This window comes from Porites lutea, chromosome 10 (genome assembly GCF_958299795.1).
Source record: "Porites lutea chromosome 10, jaPorLute2.1, whole genome shotgun sequence".
NCBI lineage: Eukaryota > Metazoa > Cnidaria > Anthozoa > Scleractinia > Poritidae > Porites > Porites lutea.
This window is the reverse complement of record NC_133210.1, coordinates 7,066,460-7,086,068: the sequence shown is the minus strand read 5'-3', so window position 1 is coordinate 7,086,068 and position 19,609 is coordinate 7,066,460. Positions and strand designations below refer to the sequence as shown.

General features: G+C 40.0%; 2 protein-coding genes across 2 annotated transcripts in view; both read left to right on the top strand.

Moving 5' to 3' along the window:
* The window catches only part of LOC140949434 (fibroblast growth factor receptor 2-like), a 236,244-nt gene that overhangs the window by 100,154 nt on the left and 116,481 nt on the right, over positions 1-19,609 (top strand). The window lies entirely within an intron of this gene.
* Positions 1,075-18,158, top strand: LOC140950678 (uncharacterized). The gene is made up of 7 exons (XM_073399925.1): positions 1,075-1,228; positions 3,877-4,021; positions 11,222-11,445; positions 12,830-13,014; positions 13,153-13,230; positions 14,496-14,549; positions 18,027-18,158. The coding sequence occupies exons 1-7, from the start codon at positions 1,075-1,077 to the stop codon at positions 18,156-18,158; spliced, it is 972 nt and encodes a 323-aa protein (XP_073256026.1).

Here is a 19,609-nt window from a genome sequence, read left to right as displayed (position 1 = left end):
TCTTCCAATCACTACATAAAACACTTTCAAAATTCGGCTATAAAATGTCAACAAGTGCACCTTATGTGTATTGTAGTCTAAAAACAGTACAAGAACAGGCTCAGAGTTCTAGGTCAATACAATTGACATGTCATAGGCACTTTAATTTTCTAAGTTTCGAACAAGAGACCGTATTAACGAGGTGAAGTTGCGAGAAATTCTACTGTTTGGGTTTTTAAAATGTGGCCGTCGGCCGTATTAACGGGAGACCGCAATAACGGGGTGACCGCATTACCGAGGTGGCCGTTAGGCGGGTTTCCACTGTACTTATTTACTTTATCGGTCGACAGACGAACAAAATGAAGTCAAAAAAATGATTTCATAATGATGTCACACATGTTCATTTTGTTAATCAAGTTATACTAGCCTAGATTTTAGAAATGATAAGTTCATTCAAGAGCCATAATAGGACACTGTCCTATTACGGCTCTTGGTTCATTAAGTATAGCTGCTTTTTGCTCTTACAATACCGGGTCATGAACAGAGACGAGGAAACGGACCACGCACAAGCGTACTGGACAACACACCTATTCCGTTGTTGTCACGTCGCTGCGCTGTTAGACAGCTTTCATGGAAAACCAAGATCGGGGATCGAGGATCGATGATCGGAGATCGGAGATCGGGGTTAGAATTACAGTCGACTCTCTCTTAACGGACACCTCTATAAGACGCACACCTCTCTAAAACAGACACCTAGAGTTGGTCCCTGCCTTTCTTTACTCCCTGTATTTGACTCTCTTTAAGACGGACACTTACTGCCGGTCCCAAAGGTGTCCGTCTTAGAAGGAGTTGACTGTAATCGAATTAATAGTTTGGATCAAAAAATAAGATTAAAAGTTTTCATTCATCTTTTAAGCATTTAATCCTGTTGTAATTATTTAACTACCCTACCCTACCCTACGATGGTATCCTGAGCCGCTGTCCGAAAAAATCTGATGTGCAAAATTAATTATTATTACTTGATGCAAAATTGGTTTCAAATGACCACGACTAAGTTCGCTGCGTCAATTTATATATTTCGGAGTTAATTCCATAATGCCAAACAAACCCAAGTATTCGGATGTGGTGGCGGGCCGTCTTTCTGGGGAGGAGAGTGAGAATTGTTTCTCCCCTAGCTGGCTAAGGAATTACCAGGAAGAAAATGAGGAGGAGGCTTTAGAAAGGGCCATCATCTTGAGAACGGTATGGAGTATTTCGGCCAAAGGCACCTTCCTTATGCTGTTGAACGTTTTAGCGAAATCATTGCGCCAAATATTAATCTTCTGATACTAGAAAAGGCATAGTTTTCTAGGAACGGCTGGACTAACGATGTTTGCTGATACTGCGCGTAGCTGACACGTTTTTGCTTTCTGCGCCAAGGTTTTCTTGTTGTGATATTTCTATCTGGGGGCGGATCCGTGAAGCGCATGTTACTTTTCTTTGCCAGGGAAGAGTGTGAGTGAATGCGTGAGAAATTACCTAACCAAATGATCAATAGATGATTGAATGACAGCCTATAGTGTAGTAGGTTTCTTAAACTTTTTTAGCCAGCAAAATCTCCGCGGATTTCGGACGTACTTTCCTTGAATTGACCGGAAGTTACTACGCGCGTGTTTTGTCAAGACTGTTGATAATATGCAATTGAGTAATATACCGAAAGATGTTTTCTGTCATCCCTCACCTTGGAGGTTGTTTTGTTTTCGGGACAAAAGCCATTTTCCATGTAAGTTCACAAATTAAATGATAAATAAATCAATACAATTAAAATACTTATTCTAAAAAAAATTTTAAAATACAATTAAAATACTTACTCTGAAAATCATAGCGAGAATACAACGATATATTAATATGAAATACGATACCAAAAATACAGTCTTACCGTAGAATAGTGTTACTTTTAGAATACGGGACAAACTGCCGTGGGAAAAAAAGAGACTTATTTCCTCCGTTAGTCTCAATCTCGGTCAATCTCGCTTCGATCGGAGGTCGCGTTCCCATTCTAAGGTATAAGCAAAGACCATTTGCGCTTTGAATTTAATTGCGTCACACATACTGTCATCTGTTCCCCGTGGTGTCCCCGTGTCGTGACGAAACCCTCCTTACCCACATCCTTAAATGTTACTCTACTTTTTGGAGAAATTTGGAGCCAGCTCGGCCCAGTTGGCTGGCTCTGCTCCTCTCTCAATACCCTATTACAATTTTCCATCTCTTTACTTCTGTTTGTAGGAGAACGCGATTGTAGTCAGCGATAATGGCAACCACTGCATGTCAGCTGTGTAGTCTTAGCATAAAAAGTAACACACAACGGATCAATATCTGTTTCAGGGAGAGTGCTACTAAAGATTAGCCGTGCTATTGAACATATTTTTTGTGCAGAAAGGACTATATACTTTTCCAAAACACTTGAACTCCTAAAATATTCCTGGACTTTACAGGTTTCTGGGTTTAACAGTATCCAATGAAACCACATTTTGCGTATAGCAAAATTGAAAACTTTCAATTATCAACCTTTTGGACCATTTGGTTGCTTCTAAGCTAGTGACATTCGATTCAGTGCCGCGTGTGTTTTCTCACTTATGTTGTTAACAGTCTAGAAGCTTGATATACTTAGAATTGTGCTTGATCAGATGACTCTGATTAACCCGTCTGATTCTAAAGAAATTACATCTTTCCCTAACGCTCATCAGAGCTTTGCATGTTTTACGAACACTCGCCGCTATTTTCGTATCTTGTATAAGCATATATATAATATGGAGTGAAGTGATAATAATAAATAATTAATAATTTAATAATTGATTTTATTATTTGTTAAATTCAAAAAATGATCCTCGATCCCCGATAATAATAAAAATAATAATAATAATAATAATGACTGTTTATCAAGACTCATTGCAGCAATATACAGAATGGCTGAATTACAGAGCTATTTACAAAACATATAATACTAAAATATAATACAATAAATCCAATAAATACTAGAACATATAACTGTACAAGCCACTAGGTATACTTGTGAGTGACAAACTCTTGCGTGCGCTTGGTCCTACAGTTAGGACGCGTGGAGCGGCTAATGCCAGATCTAAGATTATAATTATGCACAACCTCCTCCTGTTTGGGGAGCATAAAATGCAAGCGGTGATTCTCATTCCGGAGTCTATCAATATAAACCTGGCATAGATGGGCGCGTCTGTCACTTAGAGTTGTTTAATTAAGGACATTTAATTTAATGCCTCGTCGTAATTCATTAAAGGAAAAATGATGCGCATAGCCCTTTTCTGAATGCTCTCAATCTTATAAGATAGAAAATCTGGTATATTTTGCCAGACGTGGGCAGCATATTCTAGAACAGGACGAACAATGATTGTATAAACCTTAGCCAGTGAAGCTGGAGGTGCATCACATTGCTTAAGGACCCTTAAAGAGTAAAGCCTCCTGTTTCCCTTTTGCACTATAACCTGTACATGGTGGTTCCATTTCAGGTCATTACTTACACAAACGCCTAGTAACTTATATGTCATGACTCTCTCAATTGTGTTTCTACCAATTACAATAGGATTCACAATAAAATTATGATTACTCATAAAATTAATTAGCATTTCCTTGAATTTAGGGGGGGTCAATTTCATTCTGTGATCTTCAGAAAATCCTGGTTTTCCAGGAAACAACCTGATTTTCCAGGAAAGCTCGACGTTACGAGTTGAAACTGTTTACACGGTAGGGTTGCACAATAGAAAAGGCTAGTATCATGCATGATTAAACCTCTTCAGTGAGATAAATAGTAACCACACGTTCTTTTTGCCAAAACCTTCCCATCCGCCACTGATTTATAATACTAGTTTGAAATCATTTCCTGTTTAGCAGTTTCAACGACAAAACCTGCTTCAAGACGTTCGACCTCCATTAATAAGATTATTTACATATCACTTGGTGTCACGATTGCCATTTTGCTGCTGACTATTGCTATCTTCGCCTCGTGGTACAGAAGGAAGAAGACTACTGAAAGGTTTGTGCAGCTCTGATAACTACTGCGTACGACGTACGTAATTTTTTTCTGTCGTTGAAGGCATATACGACAAACACAGAAGCAAAAGTTTACACTCGGGAATGCTCATCGAAGCCTGGTTTTGGACCGAGTAGAGTTGGTTTTTCTCTAAACGCGGGCCAAATAAGCGTCGTTGCAATATTCATTTTCCTTGTATTAAAAAGTTAGTGTATGTTTTATTTATTGTAGCTTGGCGGTAGAATTGCTTTGCGCTTGAGTTTCATTGAATATTTGGTTCTTTAGTCTAATTCTAATTAGAAGATGAAGGCGTACCCTGTATTACCTAGCCATAGGTCATAGGTCTGTATGGCAACAATTAGACTTCCTTCCAGATCACCCTATATTGGCACCAACCGCCAGGGAGAAAGGCGTCGGGAAAAGGGATGAGATGGAGGATGCAGTCACTAGAAACTAAGTGGAAACGGCAGTTTCCTTCGAGAAAGCAATGAACGGCCAGTATTCACACAATGAGGGCGCAGTTTGGGAATATCGAATCAGTTTCAGCAATGGGGAAAATTTGAAAAACAAAATTCAGGCCCAGCCTTTGGGCCCGAATGTTAATTAATCTTATTATTTTTAATGTTGGAAATATTAAGAGTGGTTGTCTGAGAAAAGCGGGCGAACTGTTAAAAATGTCAACGGAAGGGGGTCAACAGAATAAGCTCATACTAACATCATAGATAGGTTAGGTGGAGTAATGGACAAATATAATAAACATAGGTTCTTCACCGCCTTCGTATTAGAGATACGAGCATCACTTTATTTGACCCCCTCGGACGCCATTTTTGTAAGCAAATTTTGACCATTTTCTGAAGCTCACAAACTCCTCAAAATTAAACATTTTAATCATTTTTTCTGTGCGACACAACACAAGACAAGACTATCTTTGAAAACCATAAACGTTGTTAGGTAGCTACGGGCAAGACAAAACTTTCTTATTTTTCCTGACCTAAACTCAGTGTCTGCAAGCGAACCAAAAATCAGTCGTTTTTGAATTGATCTGCAGTGCACAACTAAAAAGATAATAAAAATCTGACAGCCAAATTGCAGTCTACTATCATCCATGTTACCAAAACACTAATAATCATTTTGGCTCGTTGGAACAGGACGAAATTAGAAAACTCACATTTGCCATAGTTGCCAACCTTTTTCTTGAAAATAGGCCGATCCCTTCGTGTTTGTTTTAAGTCCTCTTCATGCTTTTTCTTCCCTATTTCGCTGTCCACTATGGTCAGCAGGTAAAGGAAATATCAAAAAGCTCGAAATACTGCCACTGTTACATATTGAAATGGCAAAAAGTGCTGAACCATGGAATAAAACTAGAAAATAACAAAGCGACGCCATCTTTAAAATCCAGTACTCGAAAGGGACTGGCACTAGTAGTTGCCTCGTCTCCAAAATGACGAGTGAAAGACAAGAAACAAACAACTCAGTAAATAAATTCACACTTCCTATACAAACACAAACATTGTCAGCTACTTGCTCCAATATTACTTCTGTTTATTAAATTTTGTTTGTCCACTTCTGGGTTGTCATTTTTTTAACGGAGTGAATGGGGTGGAGAATGGGCTATTAACCTGCGATCAGGCGGTCCTTCTTCTCTTTCTCTTTAAGAGGAGGCGAAAAGGAAAATTAAGAACTCCTGATCGCAGGTTAATAGGTGATTAACTCGAATTGCTTCATCCACTCTTCCTTTGGAGTTATTCCGTGAATGTGGATAACATTCACCTTATGGCTTACTGGGAATCAATTCACCTTGTTTAATAGCTTCCATAGGAGCCCATTTTCAGGTCTGTAGGTTTTGGGGTCTGGTTTGTGGGACTTGTAAGGTATTTAAAATTCGAGCCAAAGTTGTTCTAAAAACAAGTCTGGTTAGTAAAGACGCCGTGACACGACTACATAGAAGCTGCTCGCTCCGGGTTATGGGCTCCTAGGTGACGCAAATAATCAGGAGCTACATCCAGTTATTCACAAGACGACTCAGAAGGCTATGCGCAATAGGCCTATCCTGAAATGGACCGCTCTGTCGAGGTAGTTTTAAGGTATTGTTCCCTGCGCAGCCGTCTTAAAACGTTACAGTTATAGGGGTGAATTCATTTAAATGTCAGTCGGGGTTGGTCATAATTTTTTAGTGACTAGGAGGGGTAAGAGCTAGCTTGCTTTTGTTGGCAGGGGAGGTTACATATTATTACCCTAGCCCCTCCTGTCACTTACCTTATGTAATCTTTTCTTTTGGTAACGCTCTATCAAAAGAGATTCACTGAAAGGAACGTGGTTACAGTTCAGTCCTATCTCACTGCGTTTTATGATAAAAGTCTTTGCTTTTAAAATGATTGGGTGTGTTCTAATTGCAGGGAAACACAGACACCCTATTTAAAGAAGAAAACAAAATAGCGAAAACTCAGGGATAGTAGATGACAACAGCAAAATAAATCAGTAGTTGTGTTTTACGACTCGGTACAGCTCAACGTCACAAGAGGGCTGTCAGAAAAAAAGGAAGTTTATAAGTTGCCAGTATCAGTATACTATTCAAGTAAATTTGCCCTATCTTTTATGATGACCAGACTTTATTTGCAGTCGCTCTTGCAAAGAAAGGGAAAAAATTACAAGGAAAGGTTAAGATCTTGATCAGCTATGCATGCGTTTCGGGTAGTTATCGCAGTTATCGAAGGGTCTGTTGGTCTTACTCACAGAAGTCGTAATGTTTCTTCATTCGAGGCCCTTCTTAAAACGTGAGGCTGCTCTTACCAGGTTTTCATTTTTCTCAAAACTTTTACACTGTGTTAAAGTACTCCTTCCGACCGCTTTAAACCTGGAACTACTAATTTAGACACTGGAGCTCACGGTTACTCCTTTTTTGCGAGGAAATCTCATGCCGCCCATTAACTTGTGAGGGAATAAATTAACACCGAGGACGTCATAACCTTTTGTCTTTATCTCATTAATAAAATGCGCAAGAATCTTATTAAGACAAGGTCATGTGCTATTTTTAGTTGGTTTAAGTTTTTTTAACGGTTTTCCGGTTAGTCATTCCTTGACTGCACAGAGTTCTTCATCGATTGCTGAGGCTTCTTCCACTTCTTGTGGAACAAATCTGACATATTCATTGGCTTCAGCTGAGTGACTGCTGCTGGATTTTAGATTTCCCACTAGTCTTGAGAGGGAGTCAGCAATGTTGCTCGGCCCAGGCTCATACTTGACCTTGAATTTGTATGGTTGCATTCGTAACACTCATCTTTCAATGCGTGCGCAGGGTTTTGACCTTGGGCCGTAAATAACTTCCAGCGGCTTGTGATCTGTAACAAGATCAAATGGCACACCATACACATAGGGATGGAACTTTTCGTAGGCCCATACGAGTGCCAGCGCCTCTTTCTCTGTCTGCGAATATCTTCTCTCGGTGTCTGTTAGACTACGACTTGTATAGCAGATGACTCTCGGTCTATTCTTCTGCTTTTGGGTCAGTACCGCTCCCAGTCCAACTAGGCTGGCATCGGCAATCACTTGGGTTGGGGCATCTTTGTCGAAGTACCCCAAAGTCTCAGCACAGGCCAATCGCTCTTTTAGCTCCTGAGACGCCTTCTTCTGTTCACCTCCAAACACGAAAGGGGTTCCTGACTTTGTCAGGCGACGTTAGGGCTCAGATACCGTTGCCAGGTCGGGTATAAAGCGGCCACAGTAGTTTACAAGCCCAAGAAAACTTCGAGTTTCTGATACCGTTCGAGGTTCTCGTGTCTCTTTCACGGCTTTCACCTTTTCTTCTGTGCAGCTGATCCCGTTCCCGGACAATAACATACCAAAGAATGTGAGCTTATCCATGCTAAACTGGCATTTTTCTGCATTGAGGGTCAGTCCACGTTCCTTTAATCTCACGATGACTTTCTCCAACCGCAAATCGTGTTCTTTCTGGTCTTTACCATGTACGATGATGTCATCTGAAAATAATGTTCTCTTGCCCTTCTATACCCGCAAGTGCCGTCTGGATCTCGTATTGGTACTGTTCAGAAGCAGAGTTAACACCAAAAAAAAGTCTCTTGTATTTAAAGAGACCGCAGTGGGTAGCAAACGTAGTAATCTCTCGAGATTCTGGGGAAAGTTCAAGCCGGTGGTATCCCCACCTAAGGTCAAGTTTGGAGAATACCTTGCTGCCACTTATGCTCTGAGTAATCTCATCATCGGTAGGGATCGGCTGTCTGGCTCTCCGTATTGCCTCGTTAGCCCTTCGCATGTCAATGCAAAGGCGGATGTCACCCCCAGACTTTAAGACAACAACAATTGGGTTAACCCATAGTGTGGGCCCTTGTGCAGGTTCAATAATGTCTAGTTCAATGAGTTCTTTAATCCCTTTTCCAACTTTGATCTCATGCTGAACGGAGTCCTCCGCATCGGCTGTGCTACTGGCGTCATATTGGGGTCGATGTGGAGCTCTACTGCCCGGTCTTTCAACTTTCCAACGCCGCTGAAAACATTTGGGTACTTCTGTTGCAGGATCTCACCAATGGTATTTGGGTCTGCACTTACGGCAGCGATGCCAATCCCTATTTTCAGTACGCCTAGACTAGTTGCAGTGTCCTTCCTCAGAAGGGGGTCTCCTTCAGCATTAATCACACAAAACTTGGCACTAGCAGTGTTGCTTCCTGCAGAGACTTCACAGGAGAATGTTCCTATTACATCAAGTGGTGTCTGGGATGCGTAGGCATAGAGTTTCCTACTCGAGCGAGCTGATTCACACCTCACTTTGTTTTTCTTCAACCACTCCCATGTTTCCTGGTCAATGATGTTAGAACTTGCTCCAGAATCTATGATCATGTTCAGCTTACAACCTCCAACGGTTACTTCAATTTTCTCCTCATTCCTGCCTCCTACGGTAAAAGCATACACTGGTTCCTCTTCTTCGTTGTGGCAACCTACCATATTTGCAGCACCTCCCTTGGGGCTCCTGCGGCCTTTGGTTTGTTTTTGCTTTTCTTCACCTTTCTGCTTTGTCCTGCACTGCTCTTGAAAATTTCCTTCCAGCCCACATTGATGACAGAACTGACCTTTTGCTGGACAGTTAGAATCTCGACCGAAATGTCCGGTTCTACCACACCGGTAACAAGTTTTCTCACGGCCGGTTGTGGTACCTCGTGACTGATTTCTCTTGCAATGGCCTCTCTTTGTTCCCTCTATGCGGTTTACACTAGCTGAATTCTCTCCCTTTTCTTCTATGGTCATTGCAGCAAGCTGTGCATCGACTTTTTCGCAGTTCTCGGCGATTTCAAGCGCTCTAGCTAAAGTGAAGCCTTGACGTTCTTCCAGGAGTTCTCGTTTTATGTACGTGCTGCTGCACTTGCAGAGGATTTCATCACGAATTTGGTTATCTGTATCTTCGCCATAGTCACAATCTTTCGATGCTTGTCTGAGTCTGGTTGCAAACTGTCGGATTGTTTCCCATTGTGCTTGAATTAGCTGTGTGAAACAGTGTCTAACATACGTAGTGTCGACTTTGGGAGCGAAGTGTGCGTTCAGTGCATCGACCGCTTTCCGGTAATCTTTCGCATCTCCCGTGTTCGGCAGGGTAAGGTAAATATCTTGAACATCGGGTCCCGCGAGATGGAGCATTAATGCACGTCTCCTCTGCCTGTTGTTCGCGTTGTCTTCATTTAGAATTAAGCCTTTGCCGTCTGCAAATAGTTCGAAAGCTGTCAGCCACCGCTTCCATCGCAAGCCAAGCGTGTTTTGGTCCCCATGACAGTCGAATGTTTTAATATGGTTTCGTTCATTATCGTCCATGTTTCTCGCGAACTTTTCGTCTCGTTGACTTCTTGGGGTCTTGTTTTACCCTCGTCGCCAATGTTGTGACCCATCTAGTCGGCAAATAATGGAAGATTACAACGGATTCAACGTTGGACGATGGCTTTATTTCGCCTACACGACTCGTGGTTCCTAATCCTATAGTCAGGCGTTCCAATGCCCTACCGGGAGGGAGTCTGGGTCGTAATACACAACATGCTCTACCGATCAATTCAAAAACGACTGATTTTTGGTTCGCTTGCAGACACTGAGTTTAGGTCAGGAAAAATAAGAAAGTTTTAGTCTTGTCCGTAGCTACCTAACATCGTTTATGGTTTTCAAAGATAGTATTGTGTTATGTTGTGTCGCACACAAAAAATGAACTTCGTTCGTTTAATTTTGAGGAGTTTGTGAGCTTCAGAAAATGGTCAAAATTTGCTTACAAAAATGGCGTCCGAGGGGGTCAAATAGAGTGATGCTCATATCTCTAATACAAGAGCAGTGAAGAACCTATGTTTATTATATTTGTCCACTACTCCACCTAACCTATCTATGATGTTCGTATGAGCTTATTCTGTGGACCCCCTTACGTTGACATTTTTAACATTTTGCCTGGTTTTCTCAGACAACCACTCTTAAATTACAACACATGATTGCAACTCCGGCTGATGCACAGTTAAAGAAGGCTACCTTTTATTATTATTAAGAACTTTGTGTTTCTTCAAGAAGGGAAAAAAAATCCTACGAATATGCCAATAATAAATGATTGCGTCTAAGAAATCAGTATTACTGGAATGTCCTTATTAAAACAATTCATAATTGCCCTTTTCCCGCCGCTCAGCTGGCTGTTTATAATTAATTAATTATCACGGAAAACAGTTTACTGCTTCGACCATACTCCTCCGAATTGCAACAGTGCCAGGTTAACCATATTAACTAAGAATAATAATAACCAGACTAATTACAGCGGTCTTGCCCAAACGAGTATTTATGGTACATACAGCCTCGTGTATTCATTATCATCTTCCAGAGAAGACAGAGAGGTTGTTATTATATATAGCTTGACCTTGCCTTTTCCGGCACCTCTTTCGGGTGGTTTGTTGTTTCTCTTCCCGTCTGATCCCACTTCATTCTAACTCGAGTCTGTATCCTTCATCCGGAAGAGGCCGCTAGATTTTGAAAGGCCTTGTAAAGGAGCTTGGGCAAGATCGCTGTAACGAAAATACTACACTTCTATACTTATACGATAAAACGACCAGGTTACCATAACCTTAATGATTCATATATTTATAAGCACCACGTTTTTAATTGTTGACAAGGTTTAAGGTATTCGAGTAATTCAATTGTGCTCAGTCTATTAATTCAGCATTATTTTCCCCTTTCATCCAGATTACCTTACTCACAACGCGAGATCACTCCTCTTGACAAGTGGGAAATTCTGCCTGAGCAAATAGAATTTGAGGAAGAGCTAGGGAGGGGAGCGTTTGGCGTGGTTTACCAAGCCACATTTCAGAAGAGAGTTGGGTTGGAGGCGTTTGACACCGACATTTCAAAACGGCCTTTGTTATCCACAAAAGAGGCACCTCAGGTGGTTGCTGTCAAACTCTTACATGGTAAGAATTGGTCATAAAAGACAGACAAAGCCATGGAGTCTTAAATTTTGTGACTGCCTTTAGTCCTCTTCACATAACAAGAAAAGCTGAGGGATTTTAAGTGAACTAATTGCACCACATAAAGGCACTGAACTTTTTCGATCGAAATTTCCCGAGAATTGACACACTGTTGACACTCTGTATTATAATGTATCAAGAGAGAGCTTTATCCTCTCTTGATTGTATATATCAACGGTAACATTGTTTTAATATCCGGAAATGATTGGAAATGTAGGGGTTATTTTGGCTTCATAATACATGTAGTGCACGTCGCAAGAATTTTAAAAATGTATCAAGGTAACCATTTTTATGTTTGAAATTTTCGAGGTCAAGAACACAATTATCTCCAGAGTAGGTTTAAGCCAGTTAGCTCTTAACACATGCAAAGTCTTCTTTATTACTACGCACAAACTAGAAATCGACCACTGGATACAACTGAAGCACAACACTGACATATGTTTGATTTTAAATAATGCAAGCTCTAATTAATAGATTCCCCCCCCCCCTCCCCCCTTCCTCCCTCCTTCTTTGGTAATCCAAGTTACTCGGTTTACACAGCAAGTCTTTTGAGGCAAGGACAATGAGGATGAAGGGCAATAGAACTATGAAACTGAGCTACGACTTCACCATGATGGCAGCTAGACCCAGGGGGTGCTTTCTTAGAACTATACAGGGTGTGAGCGGAACCAAAGGGTATCAATGATTTTTGGCGCCTTTTTGGTCTGAAATTGGGTAAAGATTTCCACGATTTGGGTCAAAGAGAAAAAAACTGAAGTAGGATAAGGTTTTGCTCTCCATGGTGCGAAGTCTGTTTTCATTTTATTTTATTCTACTATTCATTTATTTAGTTACTCATCTTTTTCATTCGTCATTTAAGAACAGCGGCAGGTCTGAAAAAGGGTAAGGGAAACTATGTGGACACATTTCACCCATACCAACGCCCAAATTTTCCAGGGGGAAGGTACCCCTCGGGGGCTGCTGAGAGAATGCAGTGGTAAACTGAATAGTATACTACGAAATGCCTGAATATTTCTCGACATTCTGTTACACGGTGGAATAGATCTGTACTTTGTGCCTCAATCGTGGGTGCGATAAAAATCGGAGGAAGTATATAGAGGAGGGTGTAAGGGTTTGCGGCGATGCAGTTTTGCAGAAATGTTTATTTTAAGTCGCGGTATTACGGTTTTGAAAATCAAGGGGTTTGTGGTATTTAGAAATTTTCAGGTAATTTCAATGCGGTTTGCGATTTTCTTATGTTATTCTGTGCAGTTTTTTTAATCTAGCACTTAATAATGCTGTCACTGCAAGATAAAAAAGACAAAGTCGTATATTCAATTGCCTTTAGATGATCCATCTAAAGCACAGAAAGAAGAGTTCACGTTTGAGATTGAGCAGATGAAACTGTTGGGTTCACATAAGAACGTTGTATCCCTGGTTGGATGCTGTACGACTCAGGAGAAAATGTTCCTGGTCATAGAATACGTTCCTTGTGGTGACCTGCTGACGTGGTTACGCCGCAAAAGAAAAACGGTAAGGAGATGAGCGAAATTCCACATTTGTTTTAAAACTGAGTTATCGTGAAACAAATACAGGGAGACAAAATTTCGAATCTGTTTTTGTACTATTAGAAATTGTTATACGACTTATATACTTGATGCATTAATCTAGATCATCGAAATGCAAGCCTCCAAGAGATCATATGCTGACAAAGAGGCTCTGACGGATCATGGAGACACCAGGGATCAAGTAGGCTTGTTATTAAATTGTATCTAACTTTCCATACTAGCTCTGTTGTAAAACTTTTTACCATTCTCCAGACTGCTTGTTTCATTATATTTTAGTCTGATTTTAGTCTGGGTGACCTATCCAACCTACTCATCTGATTATTGCTCCATGGTTTGCACGTGACTTAATGAAAATTCAAAATAAAGAATTATTTAGCCTACATTTAATTTGTATGTGTAATCAAATGGTGACGAGTGAAGTTAGGGAATAATTTCACGCGCGTTTTGTCCAAATCCTAATAATTTCCCGAGCCTTCAGGCGAGGGAAATTATTAGGATTTGGACAAAACGCAAGTGAAATTATTCCCTAATTTCACGAGTATACCATTTGATTACCTATTAATATCATGGGTGACGAATTACGTTAGCAATCTTGGATTTTTGACACGTTTATCCTGGATTATCTTATCGATCGAGAACTCCACTCTCTCAAAATGTTTAGACCTTAAATTTGGCTTATAAAGTTCAGAATTTTTCAGACTTTTTCGGCAAAATACCTGTTAGAATCCTTCTTGATGTTCTCTTGTGTGTTCAGGTTTTCTAAAGCGTCTTTTTGTGCCCTGACATCTTCATCCACGGCATTTTAAAACTTCGTCGCCATCTTGACACTGAGATGTACGGAAGGTTGCCATGGCAATTTTGTAATTTCACATGTGAAATTACAAATTAACGCTGAAATTTCGCGCCAAAATTAAGGAGTAATTCGTCACCTATGATATTAACTGAGCTATTAGAGCAGCTGAAGACGTATAATTTTTGCAATATTTCTGGTCGAAATGGTTCTTTCTTTTGTGATAGAACAAGTTTGAATTTCTTAACTATTTCATGAGGCGACATTAATGGCCGCTGTCCTGAAAGCTTTTACCTACTTATTATTTGGAGATTTTTCTATAGCGAACATTCCTTTCATTTGAGTAAATATTAAGTTTAACTTTTACGAGCTTGACTCTAGAGATGTCTACTCGCTTCACGTCAAAACCCAATGACAGGTGTTTCTGTTTTTTTCCGGATATTTGTGTTCCTCATGCAGAGGGACGCCAACATGGTGTCTCCATACAGTTGCAAAGCTCTACAAAGTTGGGTAACTCGGTTCATCAGATTATCTGTCACACAAAAAACCGCTAAGACATGAGTCTTCGCAAGACTATTTGCGCATTCATCTTCTTAATTGAATGGTTTTAACGGCGTGTCTGTGAAAGATTCATTTTCTCGCTTCCCTTCACACAGATGAGCAAAGTGGCTAAGGAACAGATTAAGCAAGAGGAGAAAACACAATTGCAAGTGAGCATGGAAAAGTCCCAATTATTACAGGATACTAGTTGCCCCCGCAGGGATTTCTTCCAGAAGGCGAAATCCCGAGGAGGCACTCTAGTAACTCGCGCATATATTAAGGAAAGTACTTACAGTTGAAATATACAGTCATACAGTCAATAGACAAAAAATCTCGATTTGCTTGAACAGGGACCGCGAGGAATCGGTAGTTAATGATGACGTTTCTATTGTTTGCGCTCGCAAATACGAAATGGTTAGGATGACGTAAAGACAGAACATCCCCAAAGGACCGCTTAGGTAGACTTTGTGACATTTATTATGCAGTCATACTTCGACACTCTTTTGCGTTACGTGTTATCATGCGTGACATTCTGTGGAGCAGTCGTTTCAGTGAAAGTTATGGACCAAAATTTTAACGACACTCGTTAAGCGCAGAAGAAGTTATAAGGTGCGTATAACTGTGTATATATAAACACTTGGAGAGTTTTCCAGACACTAGTTCACAAATCATTGGAAACCTTGCCAGACACTCCTTCTCTCTCTTTGACCGGAATAAGACTCAGCCCCAAACAAGCAAGACGAGTGAACAACGGCTAGTTTCTCACTAGCAGAACGATGGACGATTACCGCAGAAATTCGCCGACAATCAAATTCTTTGCTGAATTATTCCCTGCTCACAGATGTCCTTCCGCTATAAAGTTTAAAATAAGACTAGAATGCGCGAGTGTGAATTGATCAAACGTCCTTTTAATTTTCCGGCAAATAAAATGAACTGAATGTAAAAAGTGAAAGATAAATAGCGAAAAATTCAACTTCTAATGAAATCTTTTCTTATGGTTTAGAATAAACTATTCTCGAAACTGAGAATGTTATGATCAAAGCTGTGTAAATCGACTTGAAACTGTGCATGGAAGCTTGCGTTTCCTGCACCTATTGCCATGGAATATGTGTGAAAATCTTCCTTATAAATGGGTTTAGTATATACTAAAACAGTGGATAGTGTTTTTCGCGCCCTCTGATTGGCTACTTAATCAGTGAATATCCTGTACTATTCACCGATTCACCTCCGGTTCCTCCGAGCGAGCGACGCTAAACTCGCGTAAGTTGCGAGCAAAATGCTTTCCCGATTTGCTGCCGATAACAAACAAAGAAATTTCATAACTAATCAAGCAAGCTGTTCCCGAAATACCCGAAGAAGGTGACGAAGTTCGGATTGGAAGTTTTAACAGGTAAAGCTTTGTCTTTTTGACACGCATTTATCGATAAAACCGGTGAAAAAGTTTTTTGTTTACAAATGCAAATTAAGTTTAAGTCTTGCTTACTTTATTTATTTGAGTTGTTCATAAATAAGCTTAAAACTAAATTTAATAATCTTTTTTTATAGAATGATTTTAAATACAAAAAGAATTCACAACTCCTTTTGAAGAAATTTCCCCGCAAGAGGTAAACAAATGCCTTCAAATGTTTTAATTGTCAGCAAGATAAAGCGACGGCCGCGGCCGCCCGGTCATTACGCGCCAAAATTGTAATCGTTGGCAACAGTATTTGAGTTAAAAATCGTCATTTTTGTGCTCAATTATGTCACTGTTTTAGTATATACTAAAACAATTATTCACTTCAGTGTCGGTGGCTAGTCCTGGATATTTACCTCACTGCTTCGCAGTTCGGTAAATATCCAGGACTAGCCACCTCCACTTCGGTGAATAATTGTTATATATTTCAAAGAGCAACACAACGAGCAAGAATGCTATTGACCGACAATATACAGAGCGAGGGCAGCTGTAGTGTCAAATATTACTAGTGAGGACATGGCGTCGACTTCTTATTATCTCGGCAACAAAGTAAGAAACTAATCAGCCAGTTAAGGGCTAAATATCTAAATTAATTCAAGTTTATTTGCGCTTAATATGTAAGAATTGTCTCCAATAATTTCACTTTTCGGGAAGAGAGCAGCACCAAATTTTGAAAGAAGTCAACTACAAAGACTGTTTTGAAAAATGAGAGAGACGTTTGGGGATCAAGTAGGCTTATCACAAAAAAAAGATTTGAGTTATCGTCAATGCGCCTTTTAATTTTGTTGAATTTAATTAAGCTACAGGTAGGGGTTTCTTTATCTTTAGTCTTCAATACATCAAAAGTTCAAATGCTCGTTATAGAGTAACAGACGAATGCAACTTTGAGGCATGCTTTAATAAACGGACTACAAGATTCCACGACATTTTGCTACCTAACGGTTGCCTTAGAAACTGACCATAGTTAAACAATTAAGAATTACAGGCTGTCCCAAAAGTTCGTTCCTCTACTTTATAAGTCTGTATTTCAGTACGATTGGACTTGGAAAGCAAATCATTTAAACAAAACTTGTGTCTTTCAATCTAATTCACTGTTTTCATACCTGTTGTGCCATCTTTTGACTCGAATATTCGATTTGCATGCATCCGCGTCAAAGGTGCGCGTGCGCGATTATATTTTCCAGCCACATAATTTTTGTATTTTATAGCCCGAATTGCTCGAACTCCTTCCTTGTTTTTTTTATGAATATCACGAAAGATAAACCCCCTTTACGCAAAAACGTTAGGCTACGTGAGAGAATAAGCATGTATACTTCGATTTACTGGCTTATCTGTTGTAGAAACTGCTAAGAAACTAGAAAAATCCGAATTTTGGGTGATAAAATCATCATGGAGAAATGAAGGTTTTGAGGGCAAAAAACGAAGGGGAAGACCAAAAGTCCTGAGTAAAGCAGCTAAAATAGTTTTAAAGAAGGCTAGATACAAAACAGGAGACTCGACGAGGAAGCTCTTACATAGTTAGCAAGCTAAGTCCAGAAAGGGTCATGAAAAGCGAATGTTTAAAATTAGAGGCCCCTGAGTTGGCGGAAAAAAACGATCTGCTTGGTCTGCCAAGTAACTCCCAGCTCGTCTCCGATTTGTAAAGAAGTGCAAAATCTTGCTGTGAAAAGGGGCCGGGATGATTATCTTTTTTGGATGAATGCCCAAAATATATATTTTTTTCAGCTACCTAAACTAAACAAATATTGTTTTGGCGTTGAACTGGCTCCTGCGCACCAGGTGATAAAAAAGCTGAAAAAGGATCATCTGTGGGTCTACTCGCTGTATCCCCAGCACGCCGCAACGGCTGCAGAATGTGATAAAAAAGCAACAAGGGCATAACATTTACTGAAATTCTAAATACATGTAGTCGATAGAGAAGTAAACATCTTCTAGAAATTTCATGTAAAAATAAAGTTTTGATCAAAAGTTATAGTGCATGAAATTAGAGGAAAGAACTTTTGGGACACCCTGTATATCGAGAATAGATAAATTAAAGACTAATGAATCAAATACTTAAAAACGCACTTAAATTGTTTTTCGTAAAATTTCTTGAACTACCTCCCTATGATGAAACTCCAGCATTGCGTGACAAAGAGAAGGGCCAGAAGTGTACTAAAATCTTTTGAAAATTTAATTTAATCTTTCCACGCAGGAAAGCAAACAATCGCATGAAATAGGAGAACTGACTCCGTTACCAGAAGAAAGCAATGATGAGGTCCGACAGGAGCTGGTGTCGACTTTTAAAGGCCATCTTGTAAGAAGGAAATACTTGAACAAAGAATAGTTCATTTCATTTTTCTCAAATTTAATTATACTGAACGTGGATAAGGCATGCAGATAATGAGGAAATTTGCTGAGAAGTAAGTAACAATTTTCTGCGAAAGAAGAAGTATTGACCGTGCTCCGAAATAAGCCAACGAGAACTGAAAAACTCTAGAAATCACATGCTGATCTAGAGCCATTGATTACGCCCACAAGAGATAAACTCAGGCTAACATCAAATTAAAGCTAGGACTCGAGTCAGGACTCCTAACCCTAACCCTAACAGCGAGCTTACCTTCCATGATTGCCACGCACTTTGTCAGGCTTCCCAGGCAGCTGTTGTATTCCCAGTTACGCGATGGAAAAAGAAATCAAGGACGGCTTAGGCTAAGATTCAACGACATCGTGAAAAGAAACCTGAAGCGGAAGAACATTTTAGTAGATTCTTGTAGGCAGCGAGCAAAGGACAGAAAGACCTGGAGGAACGTTATTAAAGCTTCATGAAACGGACATTGTCGCTTCGACAGACTGCATAACTAACTAACTAACAATGGTCGTGACTTGCAGGAGTTGAAAATGGCGGGAAAGCGAAAAATTGTCGAGTCCTGCGTCGAGTCCTGGATCGGTATATAGACATCCTTCGTCCACGATGCAGTCTGACAAAGAATTTTCAATGTATGTTTACAGTGCGACTACTGTAATCCGAGCCACTTAGACTAAGTTGACCAATCGGATTACAGGAAAATAACAATACATTCCAAGAAAGTTGGTTGTGGGCCAATCAGCAGGTCGTAAGGAAACAATAAGTTACTCGCAGAAGTAAATTTAAATACTGATAGCAAACGTTTATCAAGAAAGCAAAACGTTTTACCAGACCGGCAAAGTTTTTCTATCCGAAACTTTCATATAACACCCAGGAGACGTATTTGTTTGACATAAGCTGTTATTTTGTCATCTACCAGCATTTCTTCTCTAAACTTTGCCGCGCTTTGCAATAAAATACAATATAGTATAAATAACGTTTACATTTTTCGCCTCCCTCAACACTCTAACGGACCACCCAGGTTGGGTTCAAAAGGTCACGTTTGTAGGTTGTTATTGGTTGATTTCGATCCATGTCGTTGATTTCGTTTCGTGGTAATTATGATTAACAATTAACTTTCTCGGAATGTATTGTTATTTTCTTGCCATTCAATCGGTCAGCTTTGACTAGGTAACCCCTGTTATAGTAATAGTCGCCCTGTCAAATGTTAATATTACTAATGAGATGAAAGGTTTCACCAGAGCAATCTCTCCGGGTCACTCCTATACCAGAATACAATCAATCGAAGCACCCAAGGGTGCATTCGATAAATCTTGGCCGGTCTGGCAAATGAATCCACAGGTATATTTTGTGATGTAATTTAAAGTAAATATTACTTTTGAGCGATTTTCAAAAACTGGTGAGTCATTTCTGCAAGGTGGCGCAGTCCC

Excerpts from the sequence above, each read along its gene's own strand:
- LOC140950678 (XM_073399925.1), top strand. The coding sequence starts at position 1,075 with ATGCCAAACAAACCCAAGTATTCGGATGTGGTGGCGGGCCGTCTTTCT. Across the intron at positions 11,446-12,829 it reads TGCTGTCAAACTCTTACATG|ATGATCCATCTAAAGCACAG; the intron begins GTAAGAATTGGT and ends AATTGCCTTTAG. Across the intron at positions 13,231-14,495 it reads ATGGAGACACCAGGGATCAA|ATGAGCAAAGTGGCTAAGGA; the intron begins GTAGGCTTGTTA and ends CCCTTCACACAG.